The sequence below is a fragment of the Parastagonospora nodorum genome, assembly GCF_000146915.1.
Source record: "Parastagonospora nodorum SN15 chromosome Unknown scaffold_27, whole genome shotgun sequence".
In the NCBI taxonomy this organism is placed as follows: Eukaryota; Fungi; Ascomycota; class Dothideomycetes; order Pleosporales; family Phaeosphaeriaceae; genus Parastagonospora; species Parastagonospora nodorum.
This window is the reverse complement of record NW_001884575.1, coordinates 291,638-308,497: the sequence shown is the minus strand read 5'-3', so window position 1 is coordinate 308,497 and position 16,860 is coordinate 291,638. Positions and strand designations below refer to the sequence as shown.

Genomic DNA, 16,860 nt, shown 5'->3' with positions numbered 1-16,860 from the left:
TACGCTTGACCAAATCACATGTCATCCAACACCTCGCACCTGGGTTTTAACAACCTCCTCAACCCTGAGTCCGCCACTGAACACCACCAAAACCAACACTCTGCCACATCTAACACCAACAACGCCTCCATGGCTACCGCTTCCGTGAGTCTCATGGCTCCGCTGCTCCAAAACTCCACCCAGCAAGGACACGATGAGCCTCGCCAGGACCTGCCCAGGCCCTACAAGTGCCCTCTCTGTGACAAGGCCTTTCACCGTCTTGAACACCAGACTCGCCACATCCGCACCCACACAGGAGAGAAGCCTCACGCCTGTACTTTCCCCGGTTGCACAAAGCGCTTCTCCCGCTCAGACGAACTCACTCGGTAAGACGGTTGCTCACTCTCGCTAAATTGTCATAAACTAACGCAACGCAGTCACTCGAGGATACACAACAACCCAAACTCACGGAGAGGCAAAGGCCAGCATGCCGCTGCCCACCAGGCCGCTGTCGCCGCCGTCCAGGCTGGCCTAATGGAGCCTGGCAATGGCCTTGCCCACATGATGCCTCCTCCATCCAAGCCTATTTCTCGCAGTGCACCCAGCTCCAACATTGGCTCGCCCAATGTCTCGCCTCCCCACTCGTTTTCCAACTACTCACCTAACATGGGCAACGATCTTGCAGCGTATCGCCACGGAGGCCACAGCAGCAACAGCAGTAGCAACACCAGCCCGAACGGTCTTTCAAGAAACATGGACTTGCTTGCCGATGCTGCTTCAAGACTTGAGCAACGACCGAGCCACCACTCGCACTCCAGCAGGCACATTACGAGCGGATACCATCCTTACAACCACCGCTTGCCGGGTCTCTCGCAGTACGCATACTCGTCACAGCCAATGTCAAGATCGCACTCCCATGAGGACGACGACCAGTATTCGCACAGGATGACGAAGAAGTCACGACCAGGCTCGCCCATGTCCACTGCGCCCCCTTCACCAACATTCTCGCATGATTCCGCCAGCCCCACACCAGACCACACCCCCCTTGCAACTCCTGCGCATTCGCCCCGCCTCCGACCTCATGGATTCGCCGACTTGCAATTGCCGCATCTGCGTCATTTGAGTCTCAACCAGAGCTTTGTGCCTGCCCTTGCCCCAATGGAGCCTTCCACTGACCGCGAGGAGCGTTATGTTGCGCCCCAATCGTCGGGTCTGCGCATTGGAGACATCATTTCAAGATCTGAGGGCGCACAGCGCAAGCTGCCCGTGCCACTTCCCAAGGTCGCCGTTCAGGATCTCCTCAACGGTCCTTCAGCAAGTGGCTTCTCGTCCGGAAACTCGTCTTCGACTCCGTCGTTAGCTGGCGAAGACCTCACCCATCGCATGTAAAGCACACTCTCCAACTCAGCATACATTGGCGTTCTGGAAGCATTTCATGATTTATGTTTTAGCGAAGCGTTGAATTCATCAGGATAGACACCACATTACGAGGGGTAATGCTTGCGGCATATGACCATTTCATTATTTGAGGCTTTTTCCTGTTCCTAGGAAACACCGCTCAGTCACGGTAGACTTTGTTTCGCTCCAATACCCCGCGGATCCTGTTGATGCGCAGTCTTGTATAAGTTCCACTCAGTTTCCTGTTGGCTAGTAAGCCCCGGAGTGCAGGGATGCCTGCTTATTGGTAGGCAGACGGTTAGATAAAGACCCTCACATCAGCGCGTAATCGAACCCAATGTCAACTTTACTCCTTCCTTGGTCATTACGAGAGACTTTGCGCTTGACGTGATTTAGGCCCCAGGTGATGCAAACGAAATTCATGGCAGGGGACGAGGCACACGAATCCGGGGCTCCGGGATCAGTCTTGCTCTCCACGCAACCACATCTCGCGCCCATGTTTCCCCGCATACACAGAGAATCGCAATCAAACCTTGGAACGAGACGTGGGGTTCGATCAGGAGAGCATCACGCATCACGCATCACAGCAAATCTGCGCCCACATGCGACACACACAGCCCACACAGCGGGTCCCAGAAGCCGCAACATGTGTGGACATGGCGGTGAGAGGGGCGTCTTCTCCACGCCAACGATGTCTCACTCGCCCTTTTTTGTGTGACCACACCAACTGCAACCTCCACACGATGCTACTATTATTGTTCCATTCCGCTCCCTGTGGGCGCACAACGCGATAAGCCCAGCGAAATTTGTACGTACTCCGCATTTTAGACTTCTCCGCAATGCTTCAAAGACAGGGTAGCGCATTATCCTTAGTCCCAATCATGGTAGGGCCGGGACGCCTCTGGCCGAACGCGGAAGGCGCTCCCAAAAGTGACATGCCTTGCACTCACTTCCAAGCTCAATTTCCGAGGGCGCCATCCCAGCTGAGGATCAATCGACTGTGCTGCACCCTTATCAATCCACCCGTCGGCAACTGTCGGGATACGAGTTGCATACAAGCCGTCACGAACGCCGCCTGTCAAATGCCGTGTCTCGGGCTTTCTTCTTCACTCACCTTACCTCAGCTCGTATTGTTGCGTCCCATCTCCCACTTTTCGGCTGCTCTGGCTGAATTCAAACCGCACTTGTGCGATATGCACCCCAGACTGGAGCGCCGTACTCCACCTTTTCCCTATCTCTGCGGCATGACGATCTCCAGCATTAGGTCGGTCTGGACGTTCGAATCGGCAGGTCTGGCGGTATGATTTTCTGGACCCTCGCAACGAGATTTTCTTGCAGAAAAGCGGCGCACAGTGTTTCGATCGAGTCGGCCCTTTAAGCATGGCATACGTCAGTTGCACAAGACAACTTGGAAAATGTACTTGAGCAGTCGTCTCAACACGTCGCGTCAACCGAGCCTTCACGCGGGCGCCGGTGTCGATGGCGCCATCGCATGTCGCCGGTACATCCCATCAATCTGTCATTTCAATGCTCCACATGGTCTCAACTGCCGCCAATCTGTGTTCCAATCCTCACATCGTGGGCCACTAACCGCTTTGTCAAGCTCAAACACAAAGAGTCAGCGCATGATAAGCCAAATCACTCTTTCTCCACATGTCCAACACGACCTAACGGGAATGTTATCCAGCCTCTCCGGGGATGGGTCTGCGCAACCGCTGCGCCTTGCCCACGAAACACGCAGTTGACCATTCTTGCGGCCTTGTTGGTTTTGGAATAACCACACTCACGCCCCTCGCCCTGTGCTGACTTGGCTCTACCAAGCGAGCTTCTAGATCTTTCCGTTTGCCGTAATCCGGCCGCGATCCTCGTTTGACTGTGGGGTCTCCACACTTTCCGTTGCCGATTTGCACTTTCCTTTCTGGCTCCCAGGATAGCCTAGAAAGGGGAAGATTGGGACGGGTGAGGCTGGGTCTGTGCCTCACCCAAACTATTTGTGGCGTTGTATCGAGCGATGCAAAGATGGCCCGACGGAAGAACTTGCGACGAAGAATATGAGATACGTGAATCATGGGCGAGTGGCTAAATTGCTCAATCCAGCGATGGATCCGCCGAGTGAAGGGTCTCGATCACATGTTATCGTCGGCTTGTCGAGAGGATATCTTACCCGCACTGTCCATATCGTCGTCGTCTAGGCATTCTTCCGATCGGACACACTTGCGACAGGAAGAATGGCAGAATTGCAAAACTTAGTGCGCGACAGAGGCCCGCCCACTCCGTCTTCTCGGCGCACCAAGACTCGACAGAAAAATAATTCCTGGTCCACGGCGTCGATGTGGAGAACCGAGTCTACTGTGCTTATTTGGTCCCTGCATCGAACTAATATGGCTATCGAATGTTCCTCGCACGTTCTATCGCAGACGGCATCTACCGTCTGGACCACGGAAAAATTGGCAAAACAATACATCCTAAAGTACCTGCTTGTTGAGATGCAAGTATCAGCAAAGGGGCAATATACGTCCCGCTGTGCAGATGCATACAGTACAGGGCTCTGGTGCAGGATCTTTGTGCAGCACCGTTCCAATCTGCGGAGCCAGGTCGCTGGAATCCGAGCCGCGAAGCGAAGGAAGATCCAGGTCGAGCCTCACGCGCAGTCGGGCACTCAATTTATTTTGCAGATCAGGTCCTTTCAACGGTCATATATTGCAAGTGACCCTGCATATGTCGGCCGAGTGAACCAGCGGTCAGAGCTGCGCTGAAAGAAGTGCTGTCACATGCCGAACGCAACATGTGGAAAGCGTCCGGGGAATCCGATTTGGCACCAACGGATACGATAACTTCTGTTGGGACCACGTTCTTCCTTTGTCGACGCTGACATGGTAGCGCCGGAAGCCAAAGCAGCGCTGCTTTTGACGAAGGAAAAGCTTCAATCAACACACACAACACCATGCATTGTCTCCCTCCCACTGATGTCTGACATAATAGTGACGCCGCTGACTAGCTCCGCGTATCTACACGTGCAACCTGTGCTATCTCGATGTCGCCTTATCAGCTCACGTCTACGTATCAGAGCGCTCGCCTATCTCCCCAATATACGCGGATAAATCTTGTACTCTCGAATACACATGTGTATGCACGTCACCTATGCAAACCTAATCCAACAAAACGTTCAATCTACCTCAACACACTTCCATGCACAACTTCACATGTTTTTTTCCGTCACGATCTCAACTCACACCACATGACCTAATCCTTCCTAGCCACAAACCCAACCTATCCACACACACACACATCACATGCCCATTTTTTTCTGTTGAGAAACATGTACCTGCATGTTTCCAAGACATATTAACCTTTGCCGAGCCTGAAGTACATCTACATACCCACCCGCCTACATACATATCTGGCATGTGAAAATCTCCTTCGCTATCCCCCCACGCACCGGATAAATTTCCCCAGGCGCGCCAGACCGGCTATTCTCGAACTGATGTGTACCGAGGGCAGAGGTACCTTGTGCTGCAAAATGTGCGGCTGAGGTACCGGTGCCACATGTATACGTAGTCTAGATTTTAGAGGTGGGTAAATTGTGGGTTGGTGGGATTTGAGGGCGGGGGTGAGAGGAGAGGGTACGTACTTGCACTACGGGGAATTTAGTGTAGACGAACCGTACCTATCAGCAGGCATTCGAATGGACCTCGAGGACGGCTGGGCTGGGAGTCGAGTGTGTACGTACCCTAGACATCAGCGCTGCATGTTGTTGAGCATCAATCCTCCTACTCTACCAGAGATTGTAGAGTTTGTAAGGTGTCTATGGACTGCAATGTACTTGGGCTCAAACGTGCTGGTTTCGTACTCTGCCATGTGACCATCAGCTCCGGTTGCCACTCTACACTCACTTTCACTTTTGGCTGGGGATTCAAACTCCACGCTTAGGTCGGCGTGACTACATCCACACCCTCCATGGCTCCATGTTTCGCACCCATATCCAACACATCTATCAGCCCGCCTCCATCGTCGATACCCAGCATACACATTACTTCCATGACATCACTATCACATCTCATCCCCCCACATCACATCCGCCCTACTGAAACGAGGCAGAAACGTCCTCAGGCCTAGTTGCGAAACAACATGCACGATACATGTATTTATAACCATCCACGCTGCACGTATATTATTGCGAGTGTGATATAGAGGACTTCGGGTACATGAAACGATTGCAGAGGACTATTGATATGCTGCTTGCTGTTTCGCAATGGGGCGGTGTGATGAAAGACCAGTGCGTGCCTCGAGTCTGGTATATTGCACATCTTGATATCACGTATAGTGGGGCCCGCGATGCAGTAGAGGTCATCGATGATACAATTCGCATTCGCATCAGCAGACACAGTCACTCCTCAACGTCGATCAGACATAGACCTGCCTCCTCGGAAGCCTCCCCCGCTAAACGTCAAGTTTCGCCTAAATTACCTTCCGCCTTATCAGCAGCCTCTATCGCACGCAATATACCCAAACGATGCCGTCTCCGCAGCACATAGGGCAAAGATAGCCACGGGAAGCGAATTCGTGGGGTACATCGCGACATGATGAAAATGTGGGGCCGCTGCGCAGTGAGGCTCTCTGCAACCGAAGGAGAGTGTGGTAGCCGATACCATGCGACCCGTCTCGCTGCTTTTACGTCTGCGAGGGCCAAATGTTGAGACACACCGGGTTGGGGCCACGCGCTTCAAGCGAAACAATGTGGTTCGCTGGGGAGTGTTGGATGATCAGCGAGTCTGGTTGGAGGCGGTTTCGAGGATGACATTGCGTCTCCTTTGGCGCCTAGGTGCGTGGAACAAGCATCGTTATGGAAGTGGCGAGTATCGTCGCAGTACCGGACCGACAGAGCAGCTTGTAGTACCTTGCCATCAGCTTAGCTGAACGCCTCACTTTGCTTGTCGAGCATCACTCGTATTCGAAGCGCTTCCTGAGCAAGTTTACTTTTTCCACCCCCACACTATTGTCTTCCCCTCCCCGCTTAGCCATTCGAAACCCCAGAGTCGCTACGCCACAGAGGCCATGCTGTCCAAATAAGGCATCCCTTTTGTCGGTCAGCGGTACCAGGGCAGTGGGTCGGGGTCGCTCCCCCGAACCTAGTCTGCAGGAGCAATGTCCCAAACCCCAGGCTGCTCGATGCACGTGTGCATGATGATTGAAGGAAATAGACTGCCTGTTTGCTTCTTTGCTCGGGCCACATGGAGCATACCGCTAGAGTGGCGAAGTGAGAACCAACATTTCGACATCGGGGGTCCGATAGGAATGCTGGTTTTCGTGGGTGAGCATTTACCGCCGGGAAAAGGCAATTGCTTGGCTGTAATATGCGATAACTGATGGATTCGACGAAACGATCTAGACAACAGTTGCTGATGTCAGGACGGTTGAGGGACGCGACTACACATTCTTCTGCAGTGTGTGGCGTGGGTGATATTCCGGGGATGACAGGGGCAACCCCACACACGGCTGAATAGCGATCCTGTGCTGTGGGTAAAGCACCCTTGTCATCGGTCAAGAAGCAAGATCATCCACTGGAACGGAATCCTCGTCAGATGGGGGTCTGGGAGACGAAGAAACAGACGAAGCCCAGTGCGGCAGTCAGCACAAAGTCCCCGATAAGCACCGTTGTGACTGAGTAAGACGCAGGCTGAGAGGGCATCTTGACCGGATGGATTGTGAAATTCCAAGAAGGGCTGCTGACGTTCGAACCCAGCGATCAAATTGTTGAGGGGCGCGTCATCTTGGTGCTACGCTCTGACCGAGATTCTGCAGCGTCGCCAGGATGAGGTGCAGCTGCTTCATCTATCAACAACCCCTCAGCAGCGACTTCATCGTCCTCCTCTACCCAGCCGTACAGCTCGTCAGAGTTCGGTTCGTCCCCTGCGTCCTCCTCTTCCAACTCGGCAAATGGCCTTTTAAGCGGTCTTCTCGCCTGCACCGGAAGAACGATGTGCGCTGTAATATCGTCCGCAGCTATGCTTATGTCGCGAAGTCCCGACTATTCAGTGTCAGCGGAGATTTGTTACACGAGAGCTGCATGCGACGAAGTCCGATGGTGTAGGCTCTGCGGGAATTAGATTAACTTACGTCTCCGATTGCATAGGGCACTACGCTCCCGACACCGCCCTCGTCAGCTAGAGTGGTGCCATTAACTTTGACAAGACCTGCAAACCGGGCTTTGCGCAATCTATCCGCGCCTGCTGTGTCCTTCGATTTTCCTTGGCGCACCCAGTCGCGGAACAGAACCAGACGAGTGGACACGCCATTCTCCCATTCGACCCCCGATATTGCCGGGACCAGTAGTGCTCTCGAGGCGCCGCGAATACGAGTTATCGTTTGACATGTGAGGAGCAACGCAACATTGTGCAGAGCAGCGAATCTCGACAAGGTTGAGACGATGTCGTTAATCACAGTGAATCTGCGCCCTGCAGCCCAACGCGTCTGTTCGTTCTTGTTCTTTCCTTCTACGTTTCGAGGATAGGCATTGTCGACAAGGGTGGAAAGTGAGTCGATGATGACGAGACTCGTACTCTGAGGAGGAAAGGATGCGGGTGAATGCATGAATAGCGCCAGGAGGTGAGCAAGCGTTGGCGCAGCGACATGGTGCAAGTGGCTGCAGACTTCATCTCGAGCCGCTTCTCTTTGCGGGGAAGGCGCATCCGTGCTGCTGTCTGTGAGGGGTGCATCTTGGGATGCAGCGAAGACTTGGAGAAGGCGTCGAGTTACGAGCGGCGCACATGCACCGTCTGTAAGCAGGAAGTTAGTACATGTCGGAGTAATTACAGGGCGCTGTATTCCGTCCACTGAAGGGCTTGTACACACCTATCCACACGACTTGTTGGCCTTGTCGGATGGCATTCGCCGCTGCCTGAATCCTTTACAACCTCAGTCCCTGTGTCTCTTGATGCAACGAGGATCCGAATTTACCCAAAGCTAGTCTTCCCGGCGCCGGACGGCCCGAAGATCTCGGTTACCTTCCCTCGCATGTATCCGCCTGCAACATCGTGGCCGGGCAGGCTTGGAGGGGCGAGCAGCTTGTCGAGATGTGCGATGCCTGTCGATACCGTGCGAGCCCCGCGGGCATGGAGGCTGTGGAGCGCTTGGGAGGCAGAGACGGTGGGCAATCTATCTGCAATGGGGTCAGTCTCCGTAAGGAAGGTGCAATGGACCGTGTATACGTACGCGACGAGGGCGAGGGCATCGATGCATCCTGGCTGGCCATGGTGGAGCGCGTGGGACGTGGGCGTGCTGGGACGGGTGATATCGGGGCGCGGGCTAATCCCGTGACCTGGCGTAACTCTCGCTGTACAACATGACGCGCTATGTCCTCGGCCTCGACGTTGACGCGTCAGAGTGAAGGTGAAGTCACATGTAGACGTTGTCGCGGACCTTGGAAGGTACATACTTCGAATGTGATACGCCCACCCCGCGATATCACGCGAGCAAGCGAGCGCAATGCATGACTCGCGCCCTCCACACTTCCTTCTCACCACAAAGGCAATGGCCTCCCTGCCTCCAGTCGTTGCGGGACATTGTCATGGCATTCTTCATTCATCCACTCCTATTTTCACGTCCGCAATAGGAAGGTGCTGGATTTTCTTAGCCTTTGCTGGGCACGCCCTGATGCGATAAGAGCCTCCCGTTCTCAGGATCTAGAATTGTGCATATTCTCCAACATCATTCTCGAGATTGTCAGACCCTCAACCATGGAGAACCCGATACTCAGCATCTCGCCGGCTTTGGTCTTCACTGCTCTGGCCATCTGCCTCGTCCCGGCCATTGCGCTCTACGGCCTTGCCCTCTCTCAGCGTGACACGCCTCTGCCACCACCTGCGGGTTGCCGTAGGCTAGGCCTCCAGGGCCCGAGTAACCTCGAGGACCAGCACTCAAAACGCTTTGCGCGCGGCGGTACGCGAACGCCTGCCAATCCATGGACAGTCAAGGCCATCTTCATCTATCCGCTAAAGTCATGTGCTCCCGTCGAGCTGGACAACACCGAAGTCCTCCGTACAGGTCTCATGTACGACCGTCAATTCACTTTTGGCCAATTCGTTTCTGGACTACCCTCCATGGACGGCAAGGTCAACAGTGAATGGCAATTCATGTCCCTGCGCAAGTTCCCGCGTCTTGCCAAGGTCGAGACGGAGGTCTGGTATCCAGATCCATCAGCCCCAGGCTACAGTGAAGACGGAGAGTGGGTTCTAAGTGAAGGGTGTTTGCTTGTTCGATTCCCCTTCTCGCCAGATACGGACTTCAGCTTCGAGGGACTCAAGAACTGGGGCAAGATACTTGCAGCCAAGCTGGCAAAGCGCGCGGAGCCGATGTTGGAGTTTAGGGTCCCCTTCAATCCGCCAAATGACCGCATCAAGCGCAAGGGATACAAGAGCCAGGAATTGAAGATCTGGAAGGACGCACCCCAAGCACTTGACGTCAGCCCTGAAATTGACCCGGAGATCCTTGCCAAGCTCAAATACACCCTGGGCACTTCAAATCCTGTCACGCTCTTCCGCATCAATCCCGAACAGCCTCGTGTGGTAACGAAGAATGCCCCCAAAAAAGCAGATGTCGGATTCCAGACCACCATCGGCATGCAGGACTCTTACCCCGTCCACATCCTGAACCTCGCTTCCGTGCACGATGTCGCCTCAAAGCTCCCGCGCCAGGAAGGTCCCTGGCAGCTAGTTGTGCCTCTTCTCAACGCCCTCCGTTTCCGTGCAAACATCTACATCACTGGCCCACCCGCTTTCCACGAGGATGCCTGGCTCAAAGCCCGTATCTCTTCGCCAAACTCGTCCTACGCGCATGATCCCCTCGACTTGAACGTCTCGTGTCGCACCACGCGCTGCAAATTGCCAAACGTAGATCCGGATACTGCGATAGCTGATCGCAATGAGCCGTATTCCACACTGAGGCAGTATCGCATTATTGATGAAGGCAACAAGAATCCTTGTCTGGGCATGCAGGTTGTGCCGTTGCAGAGTGGCGAGGTCAAGGTAGGAGACTACATTGAGGTGCTGGAGTCAGGCAATCATCTCTGGATTGGTGCTGAGGGTAAGTCGGTTGTTGGTTAATGGTCTGCAGAGTGTCGAGCGTGGATGTCGTGTGCTTCTGCACCATTTTTTTGCGTCGCTAGAAACATTGGAAGAACTATCTCATCTACCAATACCACCACTATATTCACTATCCACTTCTCCTAATCCTTCGCGCCTTCAGAAAAAGCGTGGTACGTCGCAACTTTACATCAGAGCGTAACTCGTCCGTAGGATGAGCTAGTGCTCCTTTGAGTAAGCTCAGGGCAACCAATGCAAGTACATTTGTCATCGAACATTCATCCTTCAAATGCGCTGTTGATTCTGACATATCAGTGCAGTAGCATCATAGTCCTCCCCGAGGAAGATTTTGTAAGCGTGATAAATCACCGAAATGGTCCGTCGTACAGATCCGAAAGAAGATGATTGGCAGCATGTCCAAGATCCGAAGAAGAGGAAGGCGATCCAAGACAGACTGGCACAGAGAGCAAGACGTAAGTAGTAAGCTTTCCTGCTTCGAGACTGGGCTGTCTTGGAGGCTAGAACTGCGTCTGCGTATGAATAACAATAACTGACCAAACCACAGGCCAACGACTCCGCGAAGCCAAAGACCAAATAACCCAACAAAAAACAACAACGACAACCATCACCACGATATCAAGACGATGTAACTGCAACCCGATAGCGCACACTCCAATCCAAGACGTCCACGCCCACCACCCCATATCCACCCTGGACACAGACATAGACTCCGCACTCGCACTATCTCCAACCGACCCCATCCTCGACTTCCTCAACCCCTCCCCCAACGATCAACTCGCCATTGACTTCACCACCCCCAATTTAATCAACCCCGCCCCTTACCTCCCCTCCCCGCAATCCCCCCTCCAACCCCCCCTAACAATCTTCACCGCCCTCTACCTCAACGGCCTCACCCTCTCCCTCTCCTGCACCGCCTGCCTCCACACCCCCTCCCCGCCCGCACATGCCTCCCATCCCTTATCCCTCCACCCAACGCCCACCCAACTCACCACCGCGCACCCGCGCTGGTTCGACCGGCTGCCGTTCCCGACCATGCGGGATAATCTGATCAGATTGATGGACATGGGCGTGTTGGATGAGGAGGAGTTTCTGAGAGATTTGTTCACGATGGAGAGTTGGAGGATTGAGACGAGGGGTGTGGGATGGAGCGAGAGTGCGTGGAATACGAGGGGGTGGAGGATGGAAGGGGCGTGGAGGGGGAAATGGGGGTGGTTGATGTGAAGATGTATGTGGGTTTTGTCTATGAATGGTGGTGATGGTGTTTCTTTTTGTTAGATTGAGCTGGGTTTGGTGACAGGCAAGGAGTAAAGTGTCGCGGTACTGCAGACTATCCTCTGTGTATTCGCAGGAATCAGGGACGCGACGGTGGAGAAGACGACACGATGCACCGCGTCAAAGCGGCCGACGATCCAATATCGAAGTGACATCTTGCCAGCAGCCTTAGACAAGATTACATAGACAATAAATGGGGCAAAGAGAAGTAACCAATCCTTCCTCGCACATGTTCATTGACTACTAGCCGGGTACGTTGATGAGTGTTGTTAGGCATCTATGCTAGGATGTCAGCAGTGCCTGGAATATAGTACGTTGCAGGCTCCATGAAAGCTGTTGGCTCTATTCAAGTGAGGCATTACATTACATATAGAGGGCAAATGTCGAGTTTTACAGAGTATCGAAAGTGGATGTGAATAGTCCAGGGCGGGAACAAGGTCGTTCACGTTGATCACCGAGTAGCTCTGTGCTAGACATGAAACTTTGGAAGCATGGAGTCGGCAACATTATCATTGAGATACAGAACCGCAGAGAACAAGAGGAGCACGATATGTGGCTGTCGTTCGGGCTCTGGCTTTACATCACGCATTGCACTTTGTCTTTCATCTAAGAAGTGGCCCAAAATAAGTAAGAGCAAGAACACAGCGAAGCTACATTCAAGAGAGATAACTATATGCATACACAATCGACTACGGCTTGCAAGTATCGCCAGCTCCGCGGATATAGTTTGGCCATTAAGCGCCACATTTACGGTTTCGAAGAGAAAGCTTATAGAAGTCCCTCGCCTCTCGCCCAAGCTGACCATACTGTCTCCTACAAGAACGCAGCCGCGACAGCGCCAAATCCTACAAGTGCTGGCATGACTGTCTTGACCGGCGCCGCCGCCCCAGTAAAAGTAGACAGGGGCACAGAGACAGTAGGAGTAGCGACTGAGCCACTGACACCACTCCCCTGCGTCGCCTTCAATTTCTCCTCTCCAGCGGTGACGACCACCTGATACGAAGCCACATCCTCGCGACTCACCGATGGCCTCTCCACCAGTCCCTCAGACGGGAGATAGCTACTGTCTGTACACCACGTTGGCCTGGCGCGCGTATTCACACCAATCGTGATATCCCGCATGACCGTCTCTACGCCCGCCTCGTATCCCAAGCGCGCGGGATATGTATGCACGTAGTACTGGTAAATCGTTTCCGTGGTGCTCACCATGTTGGGACAGAGCACGCGTCGCGCCATTGATGGATTGTAGGACAGCGTGCATGCCGGGTCTGCGCTGGCTTGCAAGTCGCAACGCAGATTGTAGAAGTTGGTGCCGCTGGACGTGGGGACGTCTGTGTCGAAGTCAAACATGTTTGGGCTGATGGTCATCGTTGTAGGTTCCCTCATGAGGCCAACGGCGCGTGTGTCTGTGCCATTGTCGTAGGTGACTGCGAGAGTGGTGTTGGGGCCTGAGACGCCAATGACGGAGGCGTAAAAGCCGATTTTGTCTGTGCCGAAGCCCGACCTAAGGAGGGGAATAGCGGTTGTGAGCTGCGCGGTTACAGAAGCTGCAAGGAAAAGAGTGAAGAAGAGGAACATCATGTTGGGGGATAGAGGATTGATTTAGATGGTACTACGAGATGATCTTCGGTGATGCATTCGAGGGCCTTTTATTCTCAGCAAAGAGCTGCGATGATACTGTATTGTTGTCACACGACATAGCGTTCAATGCTGTATGTTGTGAGGCGCAGCATCTTGGATTTACGCCTTCCAAGCCCACGATGAGCTGACCCTAGTTAGTCCTTCACCGGTACCCTCGTCGTGATTTAACGAGGGATCAAGCGCCTCGGCATACTATGTGTGTTGTAGGATTTGACCTGTGCTCACGAAGAAGTTGTGGTGGATTGAGATAGCGCCCCCTTTGGCATTGAGGCTGTGCAAAATGTCTGGGCAGGCTGCTGTTCCACGAATCATTTCTGGTCAACTCATGTATCAGGCGATCCTTGTGCAGGCTATTTGAATACAGTCAAGTTCGTTTCAGTAAGACCTTGACGCCCCTCTCCCATGCGCTGGCTACACTTACTGTATGTATGCTAAGCCATGCCGATTTCCGAAAAGCGCGTGATGTACTCTACACTGTCCAAGATGACTGTAGCTTACCATGCCTTGTACTGGTACGACGAAGTACGCTTAATCTGTCGTGTGGCCTCGTCCTATAGCAGAGCCAAGACCTTGGTCCGCGTACTTTGAGTATTGGTAGAACGCGCTGTCTTCGGGTGAGGCTTGGTCGGAGATCACAGCTGTAGACACTGCCTCCTCAGATCCTTCAGGCAACTCTTCCTCTCTGTCATGCTCCGCCTCATATGGAGATCCTGGCACACTGCAGCGAACGAACGAGTCACCGTCGTCCCTGTAGTGTTCTTCGACTAAAGTATCGTCCGCCTGTTCGTAATCCTCTTCTTTTGGTGCATGCGCTTGACTGTCAGTCTCCACATTGTTGACTTCCTGTCCACTGGCCGTATCACCTGGAGCCAGCAGGATTTTGGAGAATACATCTGCGGTGATCTCGCATTTCACACTGCGGTCGCGACACTCGTTGCAATAAGAACCCGGTACTCTTCCGCCTCCATCGAGATGTGGACTGTGCAGCAAGAAAGATGATTAGCATTGCTTCAATGCACTTCATACACGAGATGGACGTACTGGTATACCATGCAAGCAGTACCTCTCCTCTGGCAGTTTGCGCAGCTTTCTGGGGCGAGCACGCCGTACTTTCCGTTAATCAATCTTGCGTGTGCAATTCTCGTCCTGATGTACATACTTAGGGCGCTCCAGTCGTTGTCGGATCGACGGCCGAAAGCACCTAGAGGTGCATTTTCCGAGACGGCTATCTCAAAATCCGCAGTGTACTCGGCGCTCGACGGTGGGGACGGCAATTGTATTTTGCTTCTCCCTACAATAGCTTCTCCCTACAATAGCTTCTAGTATCTGAGCGTGAATAGATTCGGGGTGTCTCTGCCGTATGTGACGTCGAAAATTGTCACCTCGTGTACTGCTGGGGTTCAAGCATCCAGCGATAGGACAGACGAAAGTGCCCATGCCCTTGGGAGTGCGTAATGGTGCACTGACCGTGGTTGGCGTACTGGCAGCGCGAAAACTCGGAACGCTAACACGCCTTGAAGGATCTAGTCGACTTGTATCGTACTCTGGGTGGGCCGATTGAACGTGGCGAAGTAGATTTGCTTTATTGCCCAATGAGTCTCTCCTCCGTGGACAGGTGACAATAGGGCAAAAGTTGAGCATTCCAGTAGGCTCGCCACCAGTACTGCGGCGAAGTATTTTCGGATGCGACTTTTCTGATGAAGCCTCGGAAGCCCTCTTCCTCTTGGATAGTAAATTTTGGGGGCGCCCGTTCAGATCGCACGGCATACTACGTAATCGGCATTCTCCACAAGAGCCTCCTGTGGTCGAGTACCCTGCAAGTCTGGGTGGTATACACGGCAAGTCACCCCTTTCTCTGCACATCTGTCACAAGGTTTAGCTGAAACCACACCGTATGTGCCTTTAATCAGTTTCGCGTGCGCAATTTTGTCCTTATACTTTTGGTCGATGTCCTTCCAGTTATCTTTGTGGCCGTACTTTCCTTTCGGTGCGTTCGTTAAGCAGGCTTCTTCAAAGTCGGCAGCATGTTGGATAGCCGTTGTAGTAGCAGGTAGTGGCTGTGGTGTCTGTAAAGGGCCTTCACGTCCCTCTTCGCTGTCACTCAATCTACCGGAGTCACTAGGACTCAAGAGGAAATTAGTCTCATCAGAAGCGTCCGAATCGGTATCGGAGAGGTCATGTGCATTCGCTCGCCTCTCTCTTCGTGGGATTGAAAGAGCAACCTGGGACTGTCTTGATGATGACCCACGTACACCTCCTGATGTTCCGACTCTGTTCAACTCCGTGGCTGCGCTGGAACGCGCTATGGATTGGGACGGTGCCTCTGTAGGCAATCTGCTGGATGAGGGCGCTGCGCTTGTTGCTGGGGTGTTCAATAACGAGTTCCTGCCATCCTTTCTCTCAAAATGTGCGTATAGATGTAGCTTGTTATCTTTTAAACAGTCCGAATCGAAATATGCTCCATTGTCCCAAAGCAGAGGCAAAGCTTTGCCTTCGCAGAGACCATCATGGAAGTGGAAATGAACATTGTATTGTTTGTCGTCCTTTGATAGGATGGCATGAGCAAGGGACTCCAATTGCTACCATTTATGAGTTCATTGAAACGATACAAAGTATCGAAATACGTGCCTGGTACTCTGTAGCAAGTTTTCCCGGGATGAAGTCGCTTATTGTTGCCGTTTGAAATTCTCGGAGGAGAATCGGGGGAAACGCCATGTTGACGCGTTGCAACGTAGCAATCCAGCAGATTTGAGCTAGTATCTCCCTCTCGAAACTCTTGTCGCGTGTCCTTTCGCGTTTCGATCGATTGTTCGCGTGTCGGATTGAGATGGTAGCGTTTCGGGACAGCGCTGTTGCTTGATTGCGCACTTGCTAGCGTGGCGCACGGTCCGTGAACCATGAGGTGTCTTCTTTCCCAACTTTGACATGTTAAATCTCGAGATGCCTATCAGATTTGCATGTGTTGAGCATATATTCGATAAATAGTGCGATATGCAGAAGCTCGTGTCGCCTTGCGGTTGGGCCTTGACCAACGTCATAGCAGTTCGGAGCTGATTTACAAATGTAAAACAACACTGAGCCCGCTTCCAGCAGTACGCAATCACTACTACTACAAATATGCCGTGTCAATGGTACTGATACGAAGGTTCTTCATGATGAGTAAAATAAGGGAACACTGCTGCCATGGTTCAGCAGCGGACATGGTCATTCCAAAGGCATAAAAGAGACGATCTACATTCTGAAAAGCTCAACCATTGTTTTATATAAGGCTATTCCAACTACTAAGTTTAAAAGTAACAGCTATTTACTCAACACCAAGGCGAGCATATGGTCGCGCATAGCGTGGTAATCATTGGACAAGAACTCACTGTTTGCATCATCCCAAGTACCTCGAAACATTCATCGCAATATCCCCGCCGTAGCGAATGCAATCAGGAAACAGCCTCCGTTTGTCCCCCGCTACGGGCCA

At 52.9% G+C, this 16,860-nt stretch overlaps 7 protein-coding genes across 7 annotated transcripts; 2 read left to right on the top strand and 5 right to left on the bottom strand.

Moving 5' to 3' along the window:
• Positions 1–18: 18 nt before the first annotated feature.
• SNOG_13619 (hypothetical protein) lies at positions 19–1,726 on the top strand (the record flags this gene model as incomplete). Its single annotated transcript, XM_001803772.1, has 2 exons — positions 19–365; positions 417–1,726. 2 exons carry the CDS (start codon positions 19–21, stop codon positions 1,366–1,368), a joined length of 1,299 nt encoding a protein of 432 aa, XP_001803824.1. The 3' UTR covers positions 1,369–1,726.
• Positions 1,727–7,123: 5,397 nt separating this feature from the next.
• On the bottom strand, positions 7,124–8,629 carry SNOG_13618 (hypothetical protein; the record flags this gene model as incomplete). The annotated part of the gene is made up of 5 exons (XM_001803771.1): positions 7,124–7,405; positions 7,495–8,153; positions 8,230–8,282; positions 8,335–8,536; positions 8,590–8,629. 5 exons carry the CDS (start codon positions 8,627–8,629, stop codon positions 7,124–7,126), a joined length of 1,236 nt encoding a protein of 411 aa, XP_001803823.1.
• Positions 8,630–9,113: 484 nt separating this feature from the next.
• Positions 9,114–11,699, top strand: SNOG_13617 (hypothetical protein; the record flags this gene model as incomplete). Its single annotated transcript, XM_001803770.1, has 3 exons — positions 9,114–10,458; positions 10,847–10,930; positions 11,185–11,699. The coding sequence occupies 3 exons, from the start codon at positions 9,114–9,116 to the stop codon at positions 11,697–11,699; spliced, it is 1,944 nt and encodes a 647-aa protein (XP_001803822.1).
• Positions 11,700–12,563: 864 nt separating this feature from the next.
• On the bottom strand, positions 12,564–13,331 carry SNOG_13616 (hypothetical protein; the record flags this gene model as incomplete). The annotated part of the gene is made up of 1 exon (XM_001803769.1): positions 12,564–13,331. One exon carries the CDS (start codon positions 13,329–13,331, stop codon positions 12,564–12,566), a length of 768 nt encoding a protein of 255 aa, XP_001803821.1.
• A 159-nt stretch (positions 13,332–13,490) lies between these two features.
• On the bottom strand, positions 13,491–13,703 carry SNOG_13615 (hypothetical protein; the record flags this gene model as incomplete). The annotated part of the gene is made up of 2 exons (XM_001803768.1): positions 13,491–13,583; positions 13,617–13,703. 2 exons carry the CDS (start codon positions 13,701–13,703, stop codon positions 13,491–13,493), a joined length of 180 nt encoding a protein of 59 aa, XP_001803820.1.
• Positions 13,704–13,919: 216 nt separating this feature from the next.
• On the bottom strand, positions 13,920–14,548 carry SNOG_13614 (hypothetical protein; the record flags this gene model as incomplete). The annotated part of the gene is made up of 2 exons (XM_001803767.1): positions 13,920–14,370; positions 14,433–14,548. 2 exons carry the CDS (start codon positions 14,546–14,548, stop codon positions 13,920–13,922), a joined length of 567 nt encoding a protein of 188 aa, XP_001803819.1.
• A 594-nt stretch (positions 14,549–15,142) lies between these two features.
• On the bottom strand, positions 15,143–16,106 carry SNOG_13613 (hypothetical protein; the record flags this gene model as incomplete). Its single annotated transcript, XM_001803766.1, has 2 exons — positions 15,143–15,970; positions 15,996–16,106. 2 exons carry the CDS (start codon positions 16,104–16,106, stop codon positions 15,143–15,145), a joined length of 939 nt encoding a protein of 312 aa, XP_001803818.1.
• Positions 16,107–16,860: the final 754 nt, after the last annotated feature.